The sequence below is a fragment of the Anser brachyrhynchus genome, assembly GCF_964034855.1.
Source record: "Anser brachyrhynchus genome assembly, chromosome: 1".
Classification (NCBI taxonomy): Eukaryota; Metazoa; Chordata; class Aves; order Anseriformes; family Anatidae; genus Anser; species Anser brachyrhynchus.
In genome coordinates this window covers 198,565,400-198,588,524 of record NC_137694.1, presented here as the reverse complement: position 1 = coordinate 198,588,524, position 23,125 = coordinate 198,565,400, and the positions used below count along the sequence as shown (strand labels likewise).

At 35.7% G+C, this 23,125-nt stretch overlaps 1 protein-coding gene and 1 long non-coding RNA gene across 5 annotated transcripts in view; both read left to right on the top strand.

The window, feature by feature from the left end:
• The window catches only part of CNTN5 (contactin 5), a 695,706-nt gene that overhangs the window by 291,334 nt on the left and 381,247 nt on the right, over positions 1 to 23,125 (top strand). For all 4 annotated transcript variants that reach the window (XM_080592024.1, XM_080592025.1, XM_080592023.1 and 1 more), the window contains one exon: positions 1,775 to 1,904. In XM_080592024.1, the coding sequence (XP_080448150.1) occupies positions 1,847 to 1,904 (58 nt within the window). In that variant the 5' untranslated portion in view covers positions 1,775 to 1,846. The remainder of the gene's footprint in view (positions 1 to 1,774; positions 1,905 to 23,125) is intronic.
• The window catches only part of LOC308195747, a 30,497-nt gene continuing 11,297 nt past the window's right edge, over positions 3,926 to 23,125 (top strand). The window contains exons 1-2 of the long non-coding RNA XR_013951828.1: positions 3,926 to 14,170; positions 15,666 to 15,763. This is a non-coding gene — a long non-coding RNA (uncharacterized lncRNA). The remainder of the gene's footprint in view (positions 14,171 to 15,665; positions 15,764 to 23,125) is intronic.

The following is a 23,125-nucleotide window of genomic DNA, read 5'->3' as shown; positions in this document are numbered from 1 at the left end:
AAACATAAGTGAAGACAAGTAAAAGAGAAAGAAGAGTGATAAAGCTGGGGGGTGGGTGGAGGGGTAGTTGAGCTGTACCCTCTTTAACAGACATGACCATAAGGGAAAAATTAAATATTAATGAAAATACTTATTTCCCAAAGGTCTAGCCAGCAAAGAATGCTGAAAGAGATAATTTACTAAGCAAAGGAACAGAGTGACTGAAAAATAGATTATCACTGAAGTGAAAAACAAAGGCAGCTGATATTAATAATTAATTGAGGAGGTTTCCTGTGGAGGTTTAGATGAGCTACAGGCACTATGAGTAAAGTCACTTGACTAGCAGACTGTTATATTCCCTTTCAGAGAAACTCTTATTAATGTGTACATCCTGTTTGCCTGGTCTGAGTTACCTGGAAGGAAGTAAAATCCTAATTGGGAATTTTTATCTGTATTGAAAGCTGTACCTGCTGTGCTGTATAAATGAAAGCTGACAGGTTACATGTTTAGATTGTTGCAGGAATAACTACTGGCACCTAAATAGAAGATGTCATCTTGTTCTCACACTGTGTTTCTCTGTACGCGTATGCATACACGCTTGTCCTTATATACAGAGGAAGGACTGCCAAAGTATGTTACAACTGGAGATGCTCAGAGAGCAGCTGAATTGATACAATACAGCAGGAACCACTTCTTAAACTTTGAAATTATTATCTTTTTTTTTTCTTTTTTTCCCCAACAAATGTGTTGGGATTTGCCTCTGCTTATTTAACAGGAGCTGTGGCATGTAATTAAACTGATTGTAATCTGAAGGCATCTTATCGTCCCCAAAATTGGTTTAATAGGGGGAAAAAAAGCCAGACTTTTCTTTGTTACCTAGTGCATTGTTCTGCTCTTGAGGATTGCTCTTACAGCTGCGGATCATAGGCAACAGGGGCTGAAGGTTCCTTGAGCTCCAAGAAGAGGATCTCAAAGGTTTCCTAAATATATACAACTAATTAAGTGTAGGAAATGAACTTATGTTTGCAACAATGTTTTTCAAGTCAAAGACCAATAATACAATCATGTCCATACAAAACCATCTTAAACTCAAAATTTTGGATGAGTTTTTGTTGCAGTTATTGATATTATCAAAGTGATAACTAAGAACACAGTGATCAAAGATGCAATGTGCAAAGATGTATGTGCTAAGCCTGGGACAGATAGGAAACAAAAATGTGAGGAGTGGTGGAGAGAGATAAGTATGAATAATCTGTTCTGTGTAAAAGGTGTTTGTTTCAAATATATTGGTAGATTCTTTGTATATTGAGTAAACAGGAAGAAACTGGAACCTATTTCAACACAATTTGCAAGTGGTAAAAATGCATGAATTTTCTTAGAGAAAATTATTTTTTAGTGTTGAGCTTTCTAAAATGCGGTATACCAAATACCAACATATTGCTTTCAGGAAAAGAAGGACACATGCCAAGCTATATACTTCAAATATGTTTGCTGTGAAAGATATGTGCTCTAAGCTTGGTGTTTTGGAAATTCAAATCTTCAATATACAGCTTTGGAGTGATAACCATGCATAATATCCAAAGCACTGCCACAGAAATTTCAGCTATTAACACAGGTAACTACTGGAACAAGATCCCTCTAAGTATCTGTCAGACGACCTGTCCTTTTACATAAAGAGTTCTTCTGAATTAGACTTTTAATTGCATTAAGACCAGCTTTGTCTTTTGAATTGCCTACCATATTACTGCAAGATATTTTTAATTTTCTTAACAAAGATTTGCCTTTGTCTCACTAGGCTAAGCTTTAATGAAGAAACATCAACACTGCTAACAGTTGCACAAAGAGGGACCGAAGACCTTCGTGACCAATGATGTGGTTGTCATGGAAACTGTTTCTATTTCTGTCACTCACCGGGAGTCTTTCAGGTAAATCAAGACAAAACCAAGAAAAATCTGCTTATTATTTGAAGATTTTTAACTGAAAACAGACATAGGAAGATGTAAAAGCATGCCAGAGATGATAACATCATTACTAGAACTATTTGCCTAAGTGGTGAAATTGTTAAAAAAATATATTACCAGATTTAAAAATGCTGTCCATCTGCCTTTAATTCATAGGTAAACCTGAATGACATTAAAATAGACAAAAGCTAAGTATCTTACTTGAAAAGTAAATGCTAACTTTATTATTAAAAATAAGTAAATAAATAAATAAATAAATAAGCTTAATTAGCACAGTGTTTTCCTAAAGACTAACAGGTGCAGAAAGCTTCACATTGGGATTTGTGAATTCTTAACCATGTTCAGGTTTTAGAAACTAATTATTAAGTTGTTTTGTTAATACTGTGGATGTTTTATTGATCATTCTGATTTTTGTCTGTGTAATAAGTGTATTTCATTTTCTCATGGCATTAACTTGGTTGGCTTTATCTTTGCTAGTAGTAAAATGAGTTAATAAATAATCATTTAGACTTCTCATATGGGAATTTTTTCAATTTGATAGCATATTGTCTCCAATTGATCTTTTTTTACCATATAATTTTCATAATGTTGGCCCTTCTTCTCCCTGTCAGTTAAGTTATTCTTTTCTCAAATTCTCCCCAAATTTATCATTTTGTGTCATTACAAGACCAAATCTTGCTTGACGATAGTCAATGAAATGAAATATTTGAGTTTGTTATAACACTGTGATATTGGAGACACAAATTTACAAAAGTAAAGTGCCCATAGATATTCCTTGAATGTATGTCTGTTGGAAGCATATTTAAAATGGTCGAATCTAATCCGGTTTTCCTAATGTAGCTTCATTATATTGTGTTATCTAAACCATTTTTCATTATCACTTTTGAACAGGGAGTGTTCTTCTCTTTTGTCCTGCATTGTCAGGCATGTTTGGCAATATTTATATTTTGGTGATTCTATAAGAAGAGTGTTACAACCAACCACATTAAAATTTATTTTTAATTTTCTTAAGTTGAAGATTGTATTTTTATTGATACAATTTCCAAAATTTTTTACGCAAAATTCAGAAACATTTCAGAAATTCAAATCTAGAATTTCTGCTTATGAGTTACGTCTTTAACTTTGAAAGCTTTGAGTGAAGTCAACGTCTGGCAGCAGGTATTAGATTGATATTAATGTACCTGAGTATGCATTTTTTTTCACAGAACAGAAATCTTCTTACACTCAAATGCAATTAAAGAATATCTAGAAGCAGTAGAGTTTGCTCCAAACAGAATTATCTAAATTTATACAACACTATAACATTTTGAAAAATTTATATAACACATTTCATATGATGGCACTTCCACATACTAAAATTGCAAATGCATGAACAAGTTTCAGCTGTTTATGTCAACCACTGCTTAGGTACGCATATTAAACCAACAGTTTGCAGAGGTTTACAGCATTAGCAGTGACCTTTTCTAATATAGCATTAAAATATATAACTACTTTGGAACTTAAACTGAAAGTCAGTATTTACAGATGTATTTTATTCAAATAACATTAATGTCCTGAAATGTCTTTCCAGTCATTCAGCACAATGTTTAAAATTAAATGACTATTACTCTCATCTGTTAATTTGCTACTTATGCCTGACAGTTATATATTGTATTCTTATTTTTACTTTTTTTTTTTTTGTGATTCTTTAGGATTCCTAAAGGTTTATTCCATATTACTGGAGTAAATTTAGACTCCTGTAAGAAATCATTTTAAACTACAGTACCTATTTTTACATGTTGCTGTTTGTAAAATATATGTTATAGCACATATATTTCTCTCATACACAACAATAATTTTTAAATAATTTTATTTGTAATAAGCACTCATTAGAACATTTAATGCTATAAGAGCTGAAAGATAAATAAATTGGATTCAAAGATATTTTAATTAACTTGTCATTGTACCTGGTAATTTTTTTCTGTACTTTTCATATTTGATTACATCATTCTGCATTTATAGCTGCTTTTGTATTGCAGCACTCACTAGAACATGTTTACAACAGTAAATAGTTCCTACTGTTGATGCAGCCTAGTAAGTTAGATGCCTGAATGCACTGTTCTTAAAGAGCAAAAGATATTGATGCTGCTTCTGTAAGATAAAATTCATTCAATTCCTGTTGTTTTGGGCTATGTTAAAATTCAGTACTTACCCATTAAATCACAGATCATGGGATCATTCTTATCGGCAGTGTTTGGAAGAGAGTACTACATTGTTGTATTGATTTTGCAGTGTTGAGGGAAATCATCCAAGAAAAGGAAGATGACCTCTTTGGTTTGTGTCGACTCTATTTTTATATTATTTTTATTTTAACGCTGACCCAGGTATTCTGGGCTTTGCTTATGCATGAATGTTTGCAAGTGTGCTTAAGCTGTGTCAAAATGAATTGTGGGTGGAGAAAAAAGTATATTTTCTGACTACCAGACTGAGGACCAAATTACATCTCCTTCAAATTTGATTATTTTAGTGTAAATAACAGTACAGCTCATGGTTATACACTTACATTCTGAGAATTTTTACATTTATGAAGTGTCAATAATTAACATATGCAAAAAAACTCTCAAAATTGATAATATGTGGCTTCTTTTCTTATGGCAGATAATGCATTTCAAGCCAAATTGGAGCTGAAGAGGAATTGAGATGTTATTTTAGGCCTAGGGCCTGCTTCATTTCTGAAAAGACAGCTGGGATAAAATATGCTTTTCTTTTTTCCTCCTTATGAGGTTTTCCTGTAGGGAAAGACCTCCAGCTGTAACAGAATAGGTTACCAAAGAGAGACTGTTAATCTGAAATTCAGAGGGGCCTTTTATAACTGATTCATTTAGAGTAATACTTGAAGTGAGTTCAGAGGTGGCCAGCTTAAATTTAAAAACAAGATAGACAGAATTTAACTTGTTGGTAATAGTCAGCTTTCTTGAGTTATTGCTGAGTTACTGAATTATCTGTATATAATTATAAATTTTAGGTATATGTTCAGGACATTTAAACTGGAATAACAACAGCTAACAGGTGTCTATTGACTTTTCAGGGGCACAGAATGCCACAGTGTGGCATTGACAGTTTTTCCTTCCGGACAGTGTGTTTGCCTGTGTGCTCCTGCTGCGTAGTCATGACATTATCATTCAGACTGCACTGTCCTATGTATGACAGTACTGGGATTATGTTCTCAGGGTTTTACTGGCCTCATTCCTTAGGATCATTTTGCAATCTGCTTTTATGTGTATAGTAAATGTTATTTATTATTTTATTTTATTTTTATTTTGATTTTATTTTGTTATATTTATTTATTTATTTTGGCTAGAGATGTCAAGGTTTTCTTGTACTGATTTCTCAGAGAACCTGGAACTGAATATTGCTGAAAGGCATTGTTTTAAAGCAGCCCACCCTGAATTTGCAATGTGAAAAAAGGAGATGTCTCTCTGTGTTTCAGGAAGAGGATAAATGTTTTTATAACAGAATAAGATCACTTCAGATTATCAACTCACAGTTAGTAGAAAAAGTAAGACATTGGCTTTCATTTGCAGATGTAAGACACTTGACAAAGGCCAGCTTGAGAGTAGGGCTCCCTGTCATCCTTTTTAATAATTATTGCTGCCTGTGACAAGATGCTTCAAATTTTAAATATATGCTAAAGAGTACATAATAGATCGAGTGGCATTTATAGAGTTCTGATTCTGTTTTAATCTGACATACATTCCTTATGCCTTTTTATTCCCTTGCCCATTTATCTACTTCTACTGTGTTATCACCTGCTGCATGTTAATCAGGTCAAAGAGATACTCATTTTCTTTATAACTCATGACATCAATGAAATTATGGGTATAATGAAAGTAGCAAGGACTAGGAAGACAGAAGCAGTATCTCTGAGACTCAGTGGTCATTGCTCATAGAGCCAAGTGGGTTAACACTTGTCCTTAAACCTCATCTTTATGTACCATTCATTTCTCTCCACATAAAACATTCTCACTACCAGGCAAAAACTCCATGACTAGTAATTTTTTCTTTTTATCCCTCAGTATGGTGCTCAAAATTAAAAACAGCATGACTTTTTCTGAACAGTTGCTTGCTAGAATACAGCATGAATGGACACTTACAAAAATGCTCTTAAGTAAGACAGCATATGTGGAACAAACACAAGTGTCCTGTCTATTTCTGACCTACATCTGGCAGTAAGTTGAGGTGCTTCCAGTCTTTTATTATGACAATTTCTTGCCATCTGTCTACTTGGAGGCTTTCAGGAATTGTCTCTGTCATCTGCACTTATCAGCATCCAAAATGCATTGCAAACCTGCTCAATATGTGACCTTCAGAATTCCAACAGCCGCTGCCAGGATTAAAATTCATAGCCTAAGGTTCATGAACTCATTAACCAAACCATATAAAGTATGCATACTACTAATGAGTGCCAGGGCTATTTCTCATTTTTATTCCTCCCCCTTTTTGACAACATCCTTCTTTCATCAAAACAGACAGTATACAAAAGGTTGCTTTTCTGCCAAATGAATGACGAACACATGAATGACCAGTGTTTATTATTGATAAGCCTATGCAATTACCGGTCTTCTTTCTCCCTCTCCTTTCCCAGCCCCAAACTGATGACAGTATAGCAAATAGCATGCAGCTGTGTCACCTTTGATAGCTGAGAACAAAAGCCTGGAGACAGAGCTCTAGATAAGTACTAGAGTTTGGGGATGTTCAACTTCTCAGAGTTCCAAGTAAAATGGAAAAGTCAAAACACATTTAACCCTTCTACTGCCCATCCAGAAATACCATTCTCACGGACAGTGTGAAGCAAGAGAAGAAACGACTTGTTGCAGTGCTGAAATCTAATATACACTGCTACCCAATGTCTCATTTCTGGATTCAATGTTTGATTGAAATGGGGTGGGAAGCACTTATCTTCTGAATGTAACACTCTGTATAATTCTTAATTAAAAAGAAGAATTAAAAGGTTAAAAAAAAATTACTCTTGCCAGAATCCTGTAGTGTGTTTAATGTTAAGCAATCAGGAACATTAAAAGCTGAAAAAATTGTGGTTGTGAAAAGAAACTCTTTGAGTATGCACATAAGGAAGTGCTTTTATGAGCAACCCTTCAGCTTGTTTGCATAGATTTGGGAGGGAGTTGAGGTGTTTTTTGTTGTGGTTTTTGTTTATTTGTTTTTTGTTTTGTTTTCTATTAAAAAAACAACAACAACAATGTACTATTTCAGTTTTTATACCTACTTGGGGCTATGTCATGATACGCAATCATATGCTAATATGGTGATATCATAGAATATCCTGAGTTGGAAGGGACCCACAAAGATCATTGGGTCCAACTCCTGGCTCCACACAGAACCACCCAAAAATCTGACCATGTGTTGTACAAACTCTTCTTGAACTCCAGAAGGCTTGCTGCCATGATTTCTTTCCTGGGAAAAAGGAAGTGCCCAACCACCCCCTCAGTGAAGGACCTTTTCTTAACATCCAACCTGACTTCCTCTGTTGCAACTCCATGCCATTTCCTCAGGTCTTGTCAATGCTCACCAGAGAGAAGAGATCAGTGCCTGCGCCTCCACTCCCTTTGTGAGGAAGCTGCAGGCTGCCATGAGGTTTCCTCTTAGTCTCCTCTTCTCTAGGCTGAACAAACCAAGGGATCTCAGCTACTCTTCATATGTTTTGCCTTCTAGATCTTTCACCATCTTTGTAGCCCTCCTTTGGACGCTGTCTTCTTGTCCTTATATTGTAGTGCTCAAAACAATGCTCAAGGTGAGGCTGCACCAGTGCAGAGCAAAGTGGGACAATCACTTTCCTCACCCAGCTAGCAGTGCTGTGGCTGATGGACCCCAGGGTATGGTTGGCCCTTTTGGCTGCCTCATATTGACTTTACCATTGACGAGAACCCGCAGGTCCCCTTCTTCCTGTCTTTTTTTCAGCCTCTCATTCCCCAGTCTGTACGTACATCCAGGGTTGCCCCTTCCCAGGTACAGAATCCAACATTTGCTCTTGTTAAACTTCATGCAGTTGGTTAGTGTCCAGCCCTCTAATTTGTAAAAATCTCACTGCAAGGCCTCTCTACCCTTGACGGAGTCAGCAGCTCCTCCCAGTTCAGAGTCATCTGTAACCTTACTTAGTATACCTTCAAGTTCTGAATCCAAGTCATTTATGAAAATATTAAAGAGAACTGGCCATAAAATGGAGCCCTGGGGAACCCCACTAGTGACTGGCTGCCAGCCTGATGTCACTCCATTCACCATAACCCTTTGAGCCCAACCCATCAGCCAGTTGTTTACCCATTATGTATTTATCTAGCTGTATGCTGGATTTTCCAGAAGGATACCGCGAGAAACAATATCAAAAGCTCTGCTGAAATCCACAAATATTACATCAACTGGCTTCCCTTGGTCAACTAGCTGGGTAACCTTGTCATAAAATGAATTTAAGTCCATTAAACAAGACTTTCCCCTTGTGAAACAGCTTAACCATGTTGACTGTGACCAATGACTGCATTGTCTTTAGGTGCTTTTCAATAACTCCCAGAATAATCTTCTCCATAATTTTACCAGGCACTGAATTAAAAATTGACAGGACTGTAACTATGTGGGTCTTCTTTCTTGCCCTTCTTGAAAATTCGAACAATGCTTGCCAGCTTTCGGTCAACTGGTACCTCTAGAGTAATGGTACCTACAACTGGTACCTACAAGAGTAATTGGGAAAGGTCTCATGATGATATCAGCCAGCAATTTGAGTACTCTGGGATGAATCCCATCAGGCCCCATAGATTTACATGCATCCAGGTGGAGCAGCAAGTACCACACAATGCTGAGGTTGGCTGTGAGTTCATTGTTACTGCAGTCACAGTCCTCCAACTCAGGAACCCCCAGAGCCCATCATCAGTGTTGAAAACAGAGGTGAAGAAGGCATTTGCTTGTCTATCCTCACCTATTTGTGAGGTGACCACCCTCATCAAGGACCAGACAAATGTTTACTCTGATCCTCCTTTTGCTGATAACATATTTATATACATATATATATATATACATTGTCCTGATAGTACTAGCCAGTTTCAACTGTAATTGAGCCTTGGCTGCACAAATTTTCTCCCTACTGTGGCAAACAGCATCCCTGTAGTCCTCCCATGTCACCCAACCTCGCTTCCAGTGGCCATACACTTTGTTGTTTCACCTAAAATCTAGAAGAAAATCCCTCTTCAGCCAACCAACCTTCTGCCCCACCTGCTTGACTTCTGACATTTTGGAATTGACTATTCTTGTTCTCTTAAGAGGTAGTACTTAAAAATTGACTGTCACCGAGGGACCACAATGCCTGCAAAAGCTGTTTCCCAGGGGACCTTACTAAGCAGTTTTCATGTCTTGCAAGTTGAGGTCACCCATAAGGACAAGGGCTACTGATCTAGAGGAATCTCTTAGTTCCTGATAGACTAATTCATTGTTGTCATCATTCTGTCTGGGTGACCTGTAGTAGACTCCTACAATGACATCTACTTTATTTACTTGTCCCTTAATCCTTACCCAGAGGCGCTCAACCATGTCATTGCCAGCTGCAATCTCCATATAACCCAGCCCCTCCATTACATACAGCACAACCACCCCACGTTGCCTGCTCTGCCTGTCCCTTCTGAAGTGCCTATTACCATCCATCATGACACACCAGTCACAAAATGTGAAATATGGTGCTTGAACTTGCAGGGTACTAAATACTAGGGAACAGTAGATGCTTTAATTTTAGCATGGAAGTAATTGGTGTGCTAGGTCTATTCAGAACTGAGTCCATGGTAAATGTGAAAAATATTTAGAATCAGAAAAAAAAATATTATCATGTATACAAGAAATTGATTAATATTTCATCACATAAAAGTAGCAATACATCCACTAATATCACCATCACACTAGAATTGAATTACCTACCTAACTATACTTTCTCAACTTATTAGAGTTAAGTTAGTTAAAAAGCTTCAACCTCCTAGCAAGCCCTTATCAATCATACAGACAACTGTGGAACAGGTACTTAGATTAGCACCAGTTTGGAACTGGAATGACAAATCTTCCTCCAGAAAAATTTTATGGTATCTACTGAAAAAAAAAAAAAAAAAAAAGATTACAGTGATGCTATTGTTACTATCAACCTGGATAAACCATAACCTCCACATCTATCCTTATTTTTGCATTTCCTCTTATGTGGTGGATAAGTCTTAGTGTGACAAGATGTTTAGTGTCAGTGTATTACAGTCTGATGCTTTCACAGTATTTTTTGTTGCATTAAATGTGATATTAAATCCCATGCCTTTTACTGATAGGAATATACAAAAGCATAATGAAGCAATGTTGTGTTGTTGTGTTAAAAATAATAGTTTTGCCTTGCATTCTCACAATTTACACAGAAATATCTATTGATTTCAAGATTACAGCATATGATAAAGACTCTCTTCCTCCTCCTCTTATTTTTGGAATGATATTGGAGATGACAAGGTGTTTGTACTCCATCCTGATGTGAAATCCTGGAGTGAAAAATGTCAATCAGTATTACCTATTTATAGTGGTTTCAATTAATGTGTTTGTTCATCCCTCTCCATCTTTGTGGTTAAAATATTAAAGACTAAATCTCTTCTAACTTCAAAAGTCCATCATTTGAAGCTAAGGACACTCAACATCTTTAGCATTGATATAATCTAACATTTATATTAGAGTAAAATCAAGAAAGAGTCATTCAGTTATTCAATTTTTCTTGTTGTTTTACTTTTTTTGCCTGAAATTTTATTTTTACTTCTTAGGAAAAAAAAAAAAAAGCAAAAAAAATAATGTCATTAAAGCGATTAGAGCATCTTTTAAAATAGTGCTAGTGGAGTGAATTCTGCTGTTAAGAAGTCATCATGAAGACCTCATGACCTCACGTCATGCAGAACATCATGTAACACAAAATATCAACCATGCAGGCCCTGATTCATCTCATTTAATTTATATGTTTAAACTGAAATGCGTAAGAGTATAATGTCTCTCCTTCCCTGTATAGTCAATGGACAGAGACAGCCACTTGTAAAGGGCAGCTAAACACATCTTTATCTGAATTGCTATGATATTACATTTTCATAACAATGGCAGACATGAAAAATAAATAAATAAAAAATCTAAGGTAGTGCATTTCCACACTGTACCTTCAAAACTCTTCAAAAAATAACAATGAAAGCTTTGACTGAGGAGGAATGAACAGTTTTGCGTGCTGGGTCATTCAGAAGTGTCCAGACTGTGAGTCCTCTCCTCATCCTGGCTGTGAGATGGCTCAGCATAGTCAGGCAAGTGTTATGGAAAATGCCTTTGCCTTGGGGTGCCAGGAAAATATCACTAACCCTCAGGCAGCTTCCTGACTCTGAGAAATCTTTAGAAAAAACAGTGGGTGGTAAATTGCATTATTTGCTCCTGAGCACAATCAGGAACTTTATCCTTACACCCAGCACCTCCAATCACCATATGAAGAAAGGTCATTAAAAAAGGCTCACACAGTTAAATTTAACAGAACAATTTGGTTACTAGAAGAGTCAATCTGTTCCATTTGATAAATGTTGCCTTTTTTTGCCCCAAAGTAATTTTCAAGTTTGTAGCTGATGTGAAACAAGGTCACAGAGTCTGCGTAGAGACTGACTTATCATCACTAGAACAAACCACTAAATCTATCTCTCAGGTAGAGTGTAAAATACTTGCCCTCAGCCAGAAGCTCAGCTGAACAGGACCATAGAGGATAGCATTTCAGCTGTATGCAGCACAGTGAAAGATGACATATGCCAATTTAAAGTCACCACTAAGGATACACTGGTTTAATTCATAAATTCTCCAGTGCCGTCTAGCAGGAGGTTGAAAGTAGTTCTTCAGTATTTTCACCAAATATTTAATGTCTTTTCTAACTACTGCTGTGAGCGACACTCCACCAGAAGTCCCCATCTCAGGAATCTCTGCTACTTTTATTTACAGTACTGGAAATTATGCTGTTGTGCAAAATATTGCCACAGTGATAAGCTTTTTGCAGGAATATTTGTAATAGGCTTGCTGTCAAAAGTAATTCGTTGTGTGAAATGGTCATTATTTTCCCTAAGTGTACTTCGACACGATTGGTGCTCATGATTAAAAGTAATAAAACCAGTAACACTGAGTACTGGGCCTCAACAAGCAACTGAGCCTGTTTCTCTTTCCTCTAGTGCCAGACTTATACAAGGAGTAGTTATCTCATAATACAGAATAATTTCCAGTTTCAGTGTGGCATTAACAATATCAGAAATACAAAATAAAATAAATCATTAACTTCATTTCAAAACGTCATTAGAGGCTAGAACAATGTTTTTTAAGCATTGCCCTGGCCTTTCCTAATAGGAATGCAATGAAAAGGCAGTGAAACCTTTGAAATTATGACAAGTTCATCTTTGAAATTAGATAACAGTTTTTTAGTAATGAGGTTAAACCAATATTGGAACAGCTCTACTAGGAGAGCTGGTAGATATGACAATACTTCAAGTCAGAAAATAAGATTAAATATCTTCAAAAAACAACTGTGTTTTCAAGTTTCTAATATAAAATCCATGGAGGATGTGAGTGAATGTATATGTGTTTATGTGCTTGTGTTGGAACAGAATACTAACGACTTTTCTCGCTTTTAAATAATTTTGGATGTCATTAATACCTATAGACTTTTTTTTTTTCTTTTTCTTTTGCGGGGGAGAGGTGTGGGGGTGGGGTTGGAATTGTGGGGGAGATTTTACTGAGAATGTGGGAAGCTCTGTATTCTTTTCTTCCATGGGGCTGGTCAGATGTTTTTCAGTGCGATGCCAATTTATAAGGCTAGATGTAATCATTAATCTTTCTGGTTTTACTGTGATACAACCAGAAGAACAAGATAGAACAACCAGATTGTTGGTTCACATCCAGCTTCTGTTTCAAGCAATTGCAGCTACTGCTTTTAACCCTAAGAAATGCTAAACTCAAAACTTCTTAGTAATCCAGTTTACATGTTGCCTCCTATGTATAAAAATACAGCATGGCTGTATGGAAAACCATATTTCTTATAATTTTTGATCATTATAGCCCTAAATAACTGACAGAAATACTATGTTATGCATCCAGGTCTTAGAAAAAAAGAAACTGTACGTTTATTTTATTTAACTTTTTTTTTTTTTTTCTCACTGCTCAATTCCAACAGCATTAGATAGGAAGCATATTATTGGAAAAGTTCCTTGTTTCTTTCAGACTTCCAGACTTACTACTTTTCTTCGGTTAAACTTTCCAGTCAGGCCTCTTCAGACAGTATACTGCCAAGGGACCACTTGAGTTTTTACTTAGTATGGTCAAGCATATTTGGCTACAACAAGAGAACGAGCTATCAAATCACAATCACAGGTCACACATTTCAGTTAAATGAAACCTCTCTACTCTTCAAATGGAAAAGATTGTTGTAGCAAATAATATTACAAAGACTCAGTGAGGGAAATCAAATTGTAACCATGAACTGAATAAATCTAGATAATAAAAAATAGAAATTCATTTAACTTTTGGAAAAACAAAACCAAAAACAACAACAAAACCACAAAACCAAAACAAAGCAAAAACAGCTGTTATCATCAAGGAACATGTGTAAAACACCTTCAAAAATGATTCAAGGAGCTAAATTCATTGCTCTATTGGAATGGAAAGTCATGTACTTATTAAAGTTATAGACTTTCTGCAATAACACAATTTTCTTCACACTGCTTAAATCCACAACTTTTTTGTATATGATAATTACATATGTAGTAATTGTGTTGGGGTAGTGATCAAATAACCTGTGTCCTTGCAAATATTCTCTGTTCCCTGTGGGCTAACAATCTTTTTTCTTCCATACTTGCCCATCTGAGTAGTGGAAGTGGGTTCAACTGAGAGCATTCTTGTACGATACAAACTTAAAGTTTGTTGCCCATATCATACCTGAAGAAGTCTTCATATGCTAAAAAAAAATAGCTGGTGCAATTTTGTTTTTCTCTTTGTTTATAAATTAAATGGTCTTACCACCATTTGCAAATACAGCTCCTTTCTGAAGCCACCCCACCTGGGTCATATTTGCAAAAACTACTAAATTACGTAAGAATAAATTTTGTAAGTTTCTCCACAGTGGAGGCAAGCTGGCTGATGTGGAGCAGACACATATCTCATCAGATACAAAATAAAAACACTTTGTAAGTATGAGAATACATGAACATGGGTAGCTACCAGGGAATCTTGCTTTTCCCAACTTAAAAATGCACTTGTCAACTCTATAGCTGTCTTTGTTTAAATTGCTGCTAGCAATCTAGTGTAAGCAATTTCTTAACTGTAGTGTAACTCAACCTCTATCCTGAAATGAATCAAAATGAAGTGTGAAAAATAAATATCTCTTCTGTCAGAAAGTATGAAATGTGCATCTATTGTTCAGTGCTAAGGCTGTGGGAGGCAGAGTTTATTGAGCCCTGTATAGCACCATGGCTGGTAACTGCTTTGCTCAGTGGACTGTTTTGATAGGTAGTTTTTTTCCTATTAAGTGCAGTAGCATAAAAATGCTGATAACACTGAAGAACGTATCCTGAGATTTTGGCTTTTATTCAGCATGGCTAGCTGTGCCATGTACTGAGGCCACTTTCGGTAGTGGTTTTAGTTTATTTCATTGGATTTATTAACCTTAATGTTGGGTATTCAAGTACAAAAGCTTTAGTTACTGTTCTGTTAAATACTCCATCAGAGTTGGTTTTGGCTGGGTTTTGCACGTATGTATGTGTTGGGGGGAGGGAGGGAATTGCGTTAAAAAAAAAAAGGCAAAAAAACTCAGCACCGCACAACAGCCATAGCAACTCATGAATTCAGAGGTTCTGTTGATGTCCACCATGATGTGAGCTCTGTGATGAGTGCACCATAACCTCTTCTTCTAATGTTTTCACTTAATATGCTGTGCAACTGTGAAAAGGAATGTTTTAGTCATGACATTATAGGTAGTACCAATTTAGCTCAGTGCAAAGTTGTAGGTGGTTTGCTATGGCTTACCACACAGCCATTAACAGTATCATTTTTGCTCAGCACAGAGTTGCAAGTGATAGTATTTAAACTCCCTATAAAACAGTAAATGATAGCATTCTCATCTTATCCAGGAAGGCACTTGAAGACAGGTATTATGAGCCTGTAATTTAAGCTAGTCAAGTAAGTAAAGAATATATAATCTCTCACCATTTGCAAAAGGATGCAGCATCACTGAAGTTTAGCATTGATTTTTAAAGTGATTAAAAAAGAACAATGGATCAGCAGATTTCTGAAACAAAGATTAGTATATTCATAAATACTTCCTTATATTTGCACAAGCATAATTTAACAGTTGCAAATCCCTATCTGGAGATGCCTGTTTTTCTCTGAGGCCTGTGGAAGCTACTCTTACATGAGGTCTAGATGACTAAAGCAAGTGATGTAAATAGTCTCTAGCTCTCCAACTATTCACTTGCTATTGAAGTACTAACCTGTTCAAAACGTAAAAAATAGAAAACCTCTCACAGAGGACTTTAGAGTGCAAAATACACAATAGGAAGTAGAAAAAGAATATATTGAATTAGTAGAGTACAGAAAATAATACTTTTGCCTTGTAGCTAATTTGAGATATTATAAAATAAGGTTTGTGATCATCTGTTCTAAATCTATTTATGTCGAAGATAGGCAGAGGGGGAAAAGTGAAATGGTTATATAACCTCTTAATCTTCTGCAACTACATCAAACCCATCCTGATTTGGTGACCTTACTCACCTGGGAGTGAGGTGAGTAAGTAAACATTTAATATTTATAGAAGTAATACTTGCACATTTAGTTAGATTTCTATAATATAAAAGAATAATTAAATTTAGCTCAACATAATTATAGTTCAAAGTAGCATATTTTTCTGTTTTAGATTATTTTTCTTCACTAAATTCTTTTTTAATCATCATTTCAAGTAGTATATCAACAAATTACAGGTGTGATTCGTTTTTTTTTTTTCGTTTGTCAAACTGTTCTTAACACTTCTTGATAGCTAATGTGCTGTGTTGATTTTATTGCTTTAATATGTTTCACATTCATAAAATGGTTAAAGAAAAAATAGGTAAATTCATGAGTGTGAGAATTAAGCTAAACTGAAGATAGTAGAAGCCATCATTTCAATGATGATTTGTCAAATTATTTCACTTAAGTGAATGTTTTAATAACTCTGGGAAAAAAAAATCAACAAAGCTGGTATTAAAAAGGAAAAGAAGTATACGGAATAAAAAGTTAGTTTCTCATTTTTAATTTTTGTCCCTGTAATAAATTCTAATAGCATTTAAAAATCAATTATTATGATTATTTTAAATAATCTTTAAGACCCTTTTCAATTAACAGTGCTGTCATTCAATAAAATGTCGTCATGTTGCAGAGTTTCAGAAAATATTATTTGTCCACACTAATTTGTGATTTGTAGAAATACCCAACAACCCACTGTGGATGGAGTATAACATATCTATTTTAACATATCAACAATGTAAAATCTTGATCAGTGAACGAACTCAGCTTTAAATTAATAATCCAGTAACATTTAGTTTTAACCTTTAGAATAGTGAATATCATGTCACTCACTTATGAAAAAAAAAATTGTCATTTTTTCTGCCTTAGAAATTACAGAAAATATTCTGAATGTGCAGAAATACCAAAAGTTAATCAATTTTACTTATCCATTAACAATTACTTCTTTCATGTGAAATAATTGACCTAGAACCAACTTTCTTTCCATTAATAGTACCAATATATTTTGTTCATGATTAGTTCCTTTTGATCTTTAAATTCAAAATGTCATTTGTAAAGATGACAGGTAACAATATCTGAAAGACAATTTCTCTTCCGTTACATATTAACTCAGATAATTAGATATGCATGAAAATTATTCTAAATGTTATAATATTTCATCTTGGACATTCTAATATATAGGAATTAATTCTTCAGTTCTACTGATACACAGTACCATCTGGAATATGGACTTAATCTGGGCACCACGCTTATGTATGTGGACCAACTGAAGAGTCTAAGGAAGAATGATAAGTGAATGAATAAAAGTGCCTTGCAAGAGAAAGAGGGAAAAAAAAAGAAAGTTACAATAATTTATTAGAGAGTGCAAGGTACAGTCTGTGTCCACAAATAGTAATGGACTTAAACAGCGAACAAATTATTTGAACCCAAACAGTGATGTCCAAAGTAAAATGATGAACCAGAAACTATGCCTGATTTTTCCTTAAGTTACTTAAGTTTGTACTTAAGTTACATTGGTTTGGGCATTGTTTACCTCATTGTCTGAAATGGGGCCTAGTTTGTCTAACATCTGGTATACTTGGTCTATTTTTAATTTAGTGCATCTAACAGGAAAAAGTGAAAGACAAATAGGATCTAAAAGATGCCTCTAGAATTCTTTAGAATTCTTACATTCTTTAGTTTTAAGGTTGTGTCTCTGAAAGATTTAAGAAATATTCATCTACATCTTTAAGGATGTCAAACAAAATTACAAATACTTGATGTGACAAGATATTCCTATGTGAGCTAGGTACTAGGTACTGTGAAACGTATTAAAAACAAACAAACAAACAAAAACTCTTCTGAAATTCCCAGTCTTCTGTCTTCTTTTCATCACTTGTCATAAATAATTCTTATAACTGTGGTAGTATTAATTTTCATATCTCCAAACTTGCACAACAGCTACTGTAGTGCAATCTGACAGTTTGACAGAACGTGTTTTCTCAGAACCATTTTTAAGGTTAGTGGAGTTTTGCCACACCAGTCACAACTTAAGTTCCCCAGACAGGGAAAGAAACCCACAGAACCTAACTTGATACTTAATCACATAAATAATAATAACATTTTTGTTATTACTTGTATCACACCTCTTAATTATTAAAAATTTAGATTAAATTTTTAATAGGTTTTATATATTCATAAAAGAGGATAAAATTCTTTAGACTAAAAAGGTGAAAAAAAAAAGTAGGAGATCTAAGCAAAAAATTAGTGTTTCAAAAAATATATTCTAACTTAAGGCTAAAGAAAATTGTGATTAAAAACATTTATAATTCTTAGCAATACTATACAAAGGAAATTATTGAGTTCTAAAATCTAGTTTGCACTTTAATAAAGTATATTTTGTCATAAATTATAGAGTGCTGTAATGAACTTTTCTTAATTATCCTCATTTTGACATTACTGATGTCATTGAAAAAGTTCATTATAAAGTACTAATTAATCTTCCAACTAGAGAGAAAGCATGTGGCTTTCTACAAAGGCACCTCATTTCCAACCTGAGTCTTACTGGAACATTTTTGTTATATCTGTTCTCATGAACTGTGAAACAATTTTTTTTTTTCCTTTCCTTCTATTACTTAAACATATCCATCATTTTTCCTTCTACCATTACTGGTTAGGGGAAGCTCCATATTATTTCACTCATCAGTGTAGACTGTGGTACAGAGTAGTCTAAAAAGCTCTTAATTCCTATAATATTTGGAGATATCAAATGGAGATATTATTCATCTGTGTAAAATATTTAAAGACGTAAGTAATTTATAACACTGGCTCAGGGGAGATAAGTCTTACTAAAGACACAGAATTAATCGCAGTGTTTGTGGTATTTTCTGGATGTTTAAGAAATGAGAAATTGTAAAATATAAAAAAACTAGTTCTAGTCCCAGCATGCTATTAATGAAGACTTTTTGGTATGAAATAAAAGTAAAAGATTAAAAATAGATCTATGTCCTATTTCTAAATCCACAGAGAATTTTAATGTGTCTGGAGAGAAATTCATCAAAACTGCTTTCCTGTGCTCTGATCACAATATTCTCATAATTCACTTTGAAGTAAATTTGTCTACCATTTGGCTTAATTTATCTAAGAGTAACCAAGAAAATATTAGCTCCAAAAGGAGCAACCAATAAGTTTATTCCTATCTGGGAGCCTTGAAACTTGTCTTGGTCTGATTGTGAAAGTATATCTTCAGAATGTCATATTGTCTGCCCAGGTACTACATGCTACATACTACTTTTGCATACTACAGCGATGTGAAAGAATCTTCATGCCTTTAAGAGTCTGTAATCTGGGAAGTGATTGGATTTGCAATGCTGGTATAGAGTTGTAGGTAATTTTAAAAGTTCTTTCAGTTGAACCCAGAGAATGTATTGATTCTTTGTAGAGATTGATTGATTGATTGATTGATTGATTGATTTTAGTGTGGCAGTTGTTTAGTTCTTGTCAGGTGAGACATGACCACAGTCGGCTGTGATACTAGTAGCTTGGCAGTCTTCCGCCATCCTGCATTTAAATTGCAAATGGCTAAAAAGCTAACTTAGTTTTTAAGCTTTTATTATGAATTCCAAGAATTACACACTTAGAGATGATTAATACTCAAGGCCATACGCTAGCTAAGATAAACAAACCCCTATGTTCTTGATGTAATAATATAGCAAGATTGCAAGTCAAATTTTAGATTAACAACATATTATTATGCCAGCAGGCAAGGATTCTGTTAATTAGTTCACAATTAGTCCCTCTTATTTTTAATCTCAAAGTATTAGATATTGATGGAATTAATAGATTAGTAGCTGTATCTTAATGGTGTCAAACAGGCCAAAATGCAAATAGGGATGGTTTTTAATGGGATTTATTGATTTATGCGCATATGCTGTTTAACCAGTTTTGTGCTTGACCTAAAAAATTGGTTTAGCTTGTATTTTTGTACTTTAAAAAATGCAAACACTAGGAACCACTTAATAATATTACGAAATAATTTGTTGCTTAGAAAAACTTCCCAATCATATAACTTTTAGGACTTGCAGATAGAGCTGATATGATGGTATGCTACTTAGAGATATTGGCATAACCGATTTCAAGAAGTCTCCATAAGCACGTTTAGGAAACATGTAAACTTCACAGATTCATAAATGTAAGATCAAATATTCAGAAATTATTTCATCTGAACTTCTAACAAAGCTAGCAATTCTCAACCTGTATGCCCTGCAATTGTTAGAAATGTTAGTGATATTAACTCTTCTAATCTCTGTATTCCCTCAACAAGGCCCAGACAGCATCTCTGTAATTATCAGGTGGGACCAATCATTTTCCCCTCATATGATACAGAACTGAGAGCATCCTTATACCAGCATGTACAGCCAACAATTCTTTTTTTTTTTTTTTTTAAAAAAAAAAAAGATGAATTTTAAAAAAAAAAAAAGATGAATTTCTGGACAAGCTCAAGCAGAAAAAGGAGGCCTTCAGAGGATGGAAGCAATACAGAGAAATTGTCCAAGCAGCCAGGGATCAGGTTAGGAAAGCTAAAGCCCTATTAGAATTAAATTTGTCCAGGGACATCAAGGGGAACAAGAAAGGCTTCTATAGGTACAACAGTGATAAAAGGAAGACTAGAGAAATTGTGGTCCCTCTCTAGAAGGAAAAGGGATACCTGGTTACAAGGCATACAAAGAAGGTCGAGGTACTCAATTATTTATATTTTTTTTTGCCTATGTCTTCATTGGCAAAAACTCTAGCTACATAGCCTAAGCTCCAGAAGGCAAAGGCAGGGACTGGGAGAATGATGAATCACCCAGTGCAGGAGAAGATCAAGTCTGAGAATCCTGAGGGAACCAGCAGATGAAGCTCCTAAGCCCCTCTCCATCATATTTGAGAAGCTGAGGCAGTCTGGTGAAGTTTCCACTGACTGGAAGAGGGGAAACATAACCCGCATTTTTAAAAAGAGAGAAAAGGAAGACCCAGGGAACTACAGGTCCGTCAGTCTCACCTCTCTGTCTGGCAAGATCGTGGGGCAGATTCTCCTGGAAACTATGCTAAGGCAGATGGAAAATGAGGTGACTGGTGATGGTCAAACATGGCTTCACTGAGGGTAGATTGTGCCTGTCAAACCTGGTGGCCTTCTACAATGGGATTACAGCACTGGTGCATAGGGGAAGAGCAACTGACGTCATCTACCTGGTCTTGTGCAAAGCATTTGACACTGTCCTGCATAATGTCCTTGCCTCTAAATTAGAGAGACATGGATTTGATGGATAGACCCCTTGGTGGGTCAGGAATTGGCAGAGTGGTCACACTCGAGTTGCCGTCAACAACTCAGTGTCCAAGTGGAGATCAGTGATGAGTGGTGTTCCTCAGGGGTCAGTATCGGGACCAGCACTATTTAATATCTTTGCTGGTGACATGGACAGTGAAATTGAGTGCAGCCTCAGCAAGTTTGACAATGACACGAACCTGTGGTGCAGCTGACATGCTGGAGAGAAAAGGGATCCCATCCAGAGGGACCTGGACAGGCTGGAGAGGTGGGCCTGTGCAAACCTCTTGGATTTCAACAAGGCCAAGTGCAAGTTCCTGCATCTGGGTCAGGGCAATTACAAGCACAGATACAGGCTGGGCAGAGAATGGATTGAGAGCAGCGCTGATGAGGAGGACCTGGGGGTGTCGGTCAATTATAAGCTCAACTTGAGTTGTCAATGTCCCGATGCCCAACTGAATCCTGGGCTTCATCAAATGGGCTGCATCAGCTGGTCAAGGCAGGTGATTCTCCCCCTCTATTCTGCTCTCGTGAGATCCCACCTGTAGTACTGTGTTCAGCTCTGGGGTCCCCAGCACAAGAAGGATGTGGACATTTAAGAATGAGTCCAAAGGAGGGCCACAAGGATGGTCAAAAGGCTGGAGAGCTTCTCCTATGAAGACAGGCTGAGGGAACTGGGCTTGTTCAGCCTGGAGAAGAGAAGGCTCCAGGGAGACCTTACAGTGGCCTTCCAGTACCTAAAGGGGGCTACAGGAAAGCTAGAAAGGAACTCTTTGTCAGGGAATGTAGTGATAGGATAAGGATTAATAGCTTTAAACTAAAAGAGAGGAATTTAGGTTGGGTATTAAGAAGAAATTCTTTTCTCTGAGGGTGGTGAGACACTGGAAGAGAAGGTTGCCAAGAGAAGCTGTGGATGCCCCATCCCTGGAAGTGTTCAAAACCAGGCTAGATGGGGCCCTGGGCAATCTAGTAGTTGGCAACCCTGCCTATGATCTACCAGATGATCTTTAAGGTCCCTTCTAACCCAAGTCATTCCATGATTCTATGATTCTGTAACTGGTAAATGGATATTGGTCCTTCAATGGAATCTGCATAAGATCTTGGATGAGTTGAATTGCCTATTGAAAATTGTCCTCTCTCTCTTTTTGCTGGTGACAGAGTGAGTTGAGTCTTATAAATTAGGCATGTCAGTTACACAATGTTTGTTTGTTTTTTTTTTCTTCTTCTGTTCTTCTTTTCTTTTCTGTCTTATACAAATGCATTAGTGCAGATTTCTGTAAGATCATTCAACCTTCTAATAGATACGTACCCAATCAGTACTCAAATCTAATTTCTGTTGCCTTTTCCTGAGCCTTTAAAAATTGTGAGTAATTTACTTTCCTTGTCTGCCCCCTCCTCCCCCCCCACCTCCCTCCCACCCCCCCATGGCAAGTGAGATCCAGCAAGTAAACCTAATATCAGTACATTCACAACAGCAAGGGGGGTTTTCTCTATTAATATTGTTAGATCATGCATTCCAAAGAGTTAAAATAAAATTTACAACACCATGTTGTCTTAACTGTAAACTGGCTTGAAATGAATTCACTTTAATGAAATTAAAACCATACAAAATTACTTGAGAGTAAAAGTTCTTTGATACTTTCTTGAATTCATAATAGATTCAAGTGTAAAAATCCAAACAGATCATGTGGATATGTTGATTTTTCAAAACGCTAGGGTAAGTTTTTGAATACCATATCCTCACTTAATCATTCAACTACAAAATTCTAATTATCTCATCCATGGAGATGCAGAGATATCTTTTCTGAAAGATATTTTGCAGGTACTTAGTAAAACTGTACATATGTAAATAAAAATTGTAGAATACCAGACAAAATCAATCTATCTTCCAAAAAGACCTATTTGGAAATGATCCTGAGTTCTACAGAATTTATTTTTATTTGCTTTTTAAACTGAAGAGCAATTTGTCTGTGTGTCTGTGATTTAAGTTTTAAAAGTAATATTTTATGTTAAAAAAGATGTAGATGTGCTAAAATATTTGTTGTGCAATTTCATTTAGTGTATCCACAATTGTGTGTCT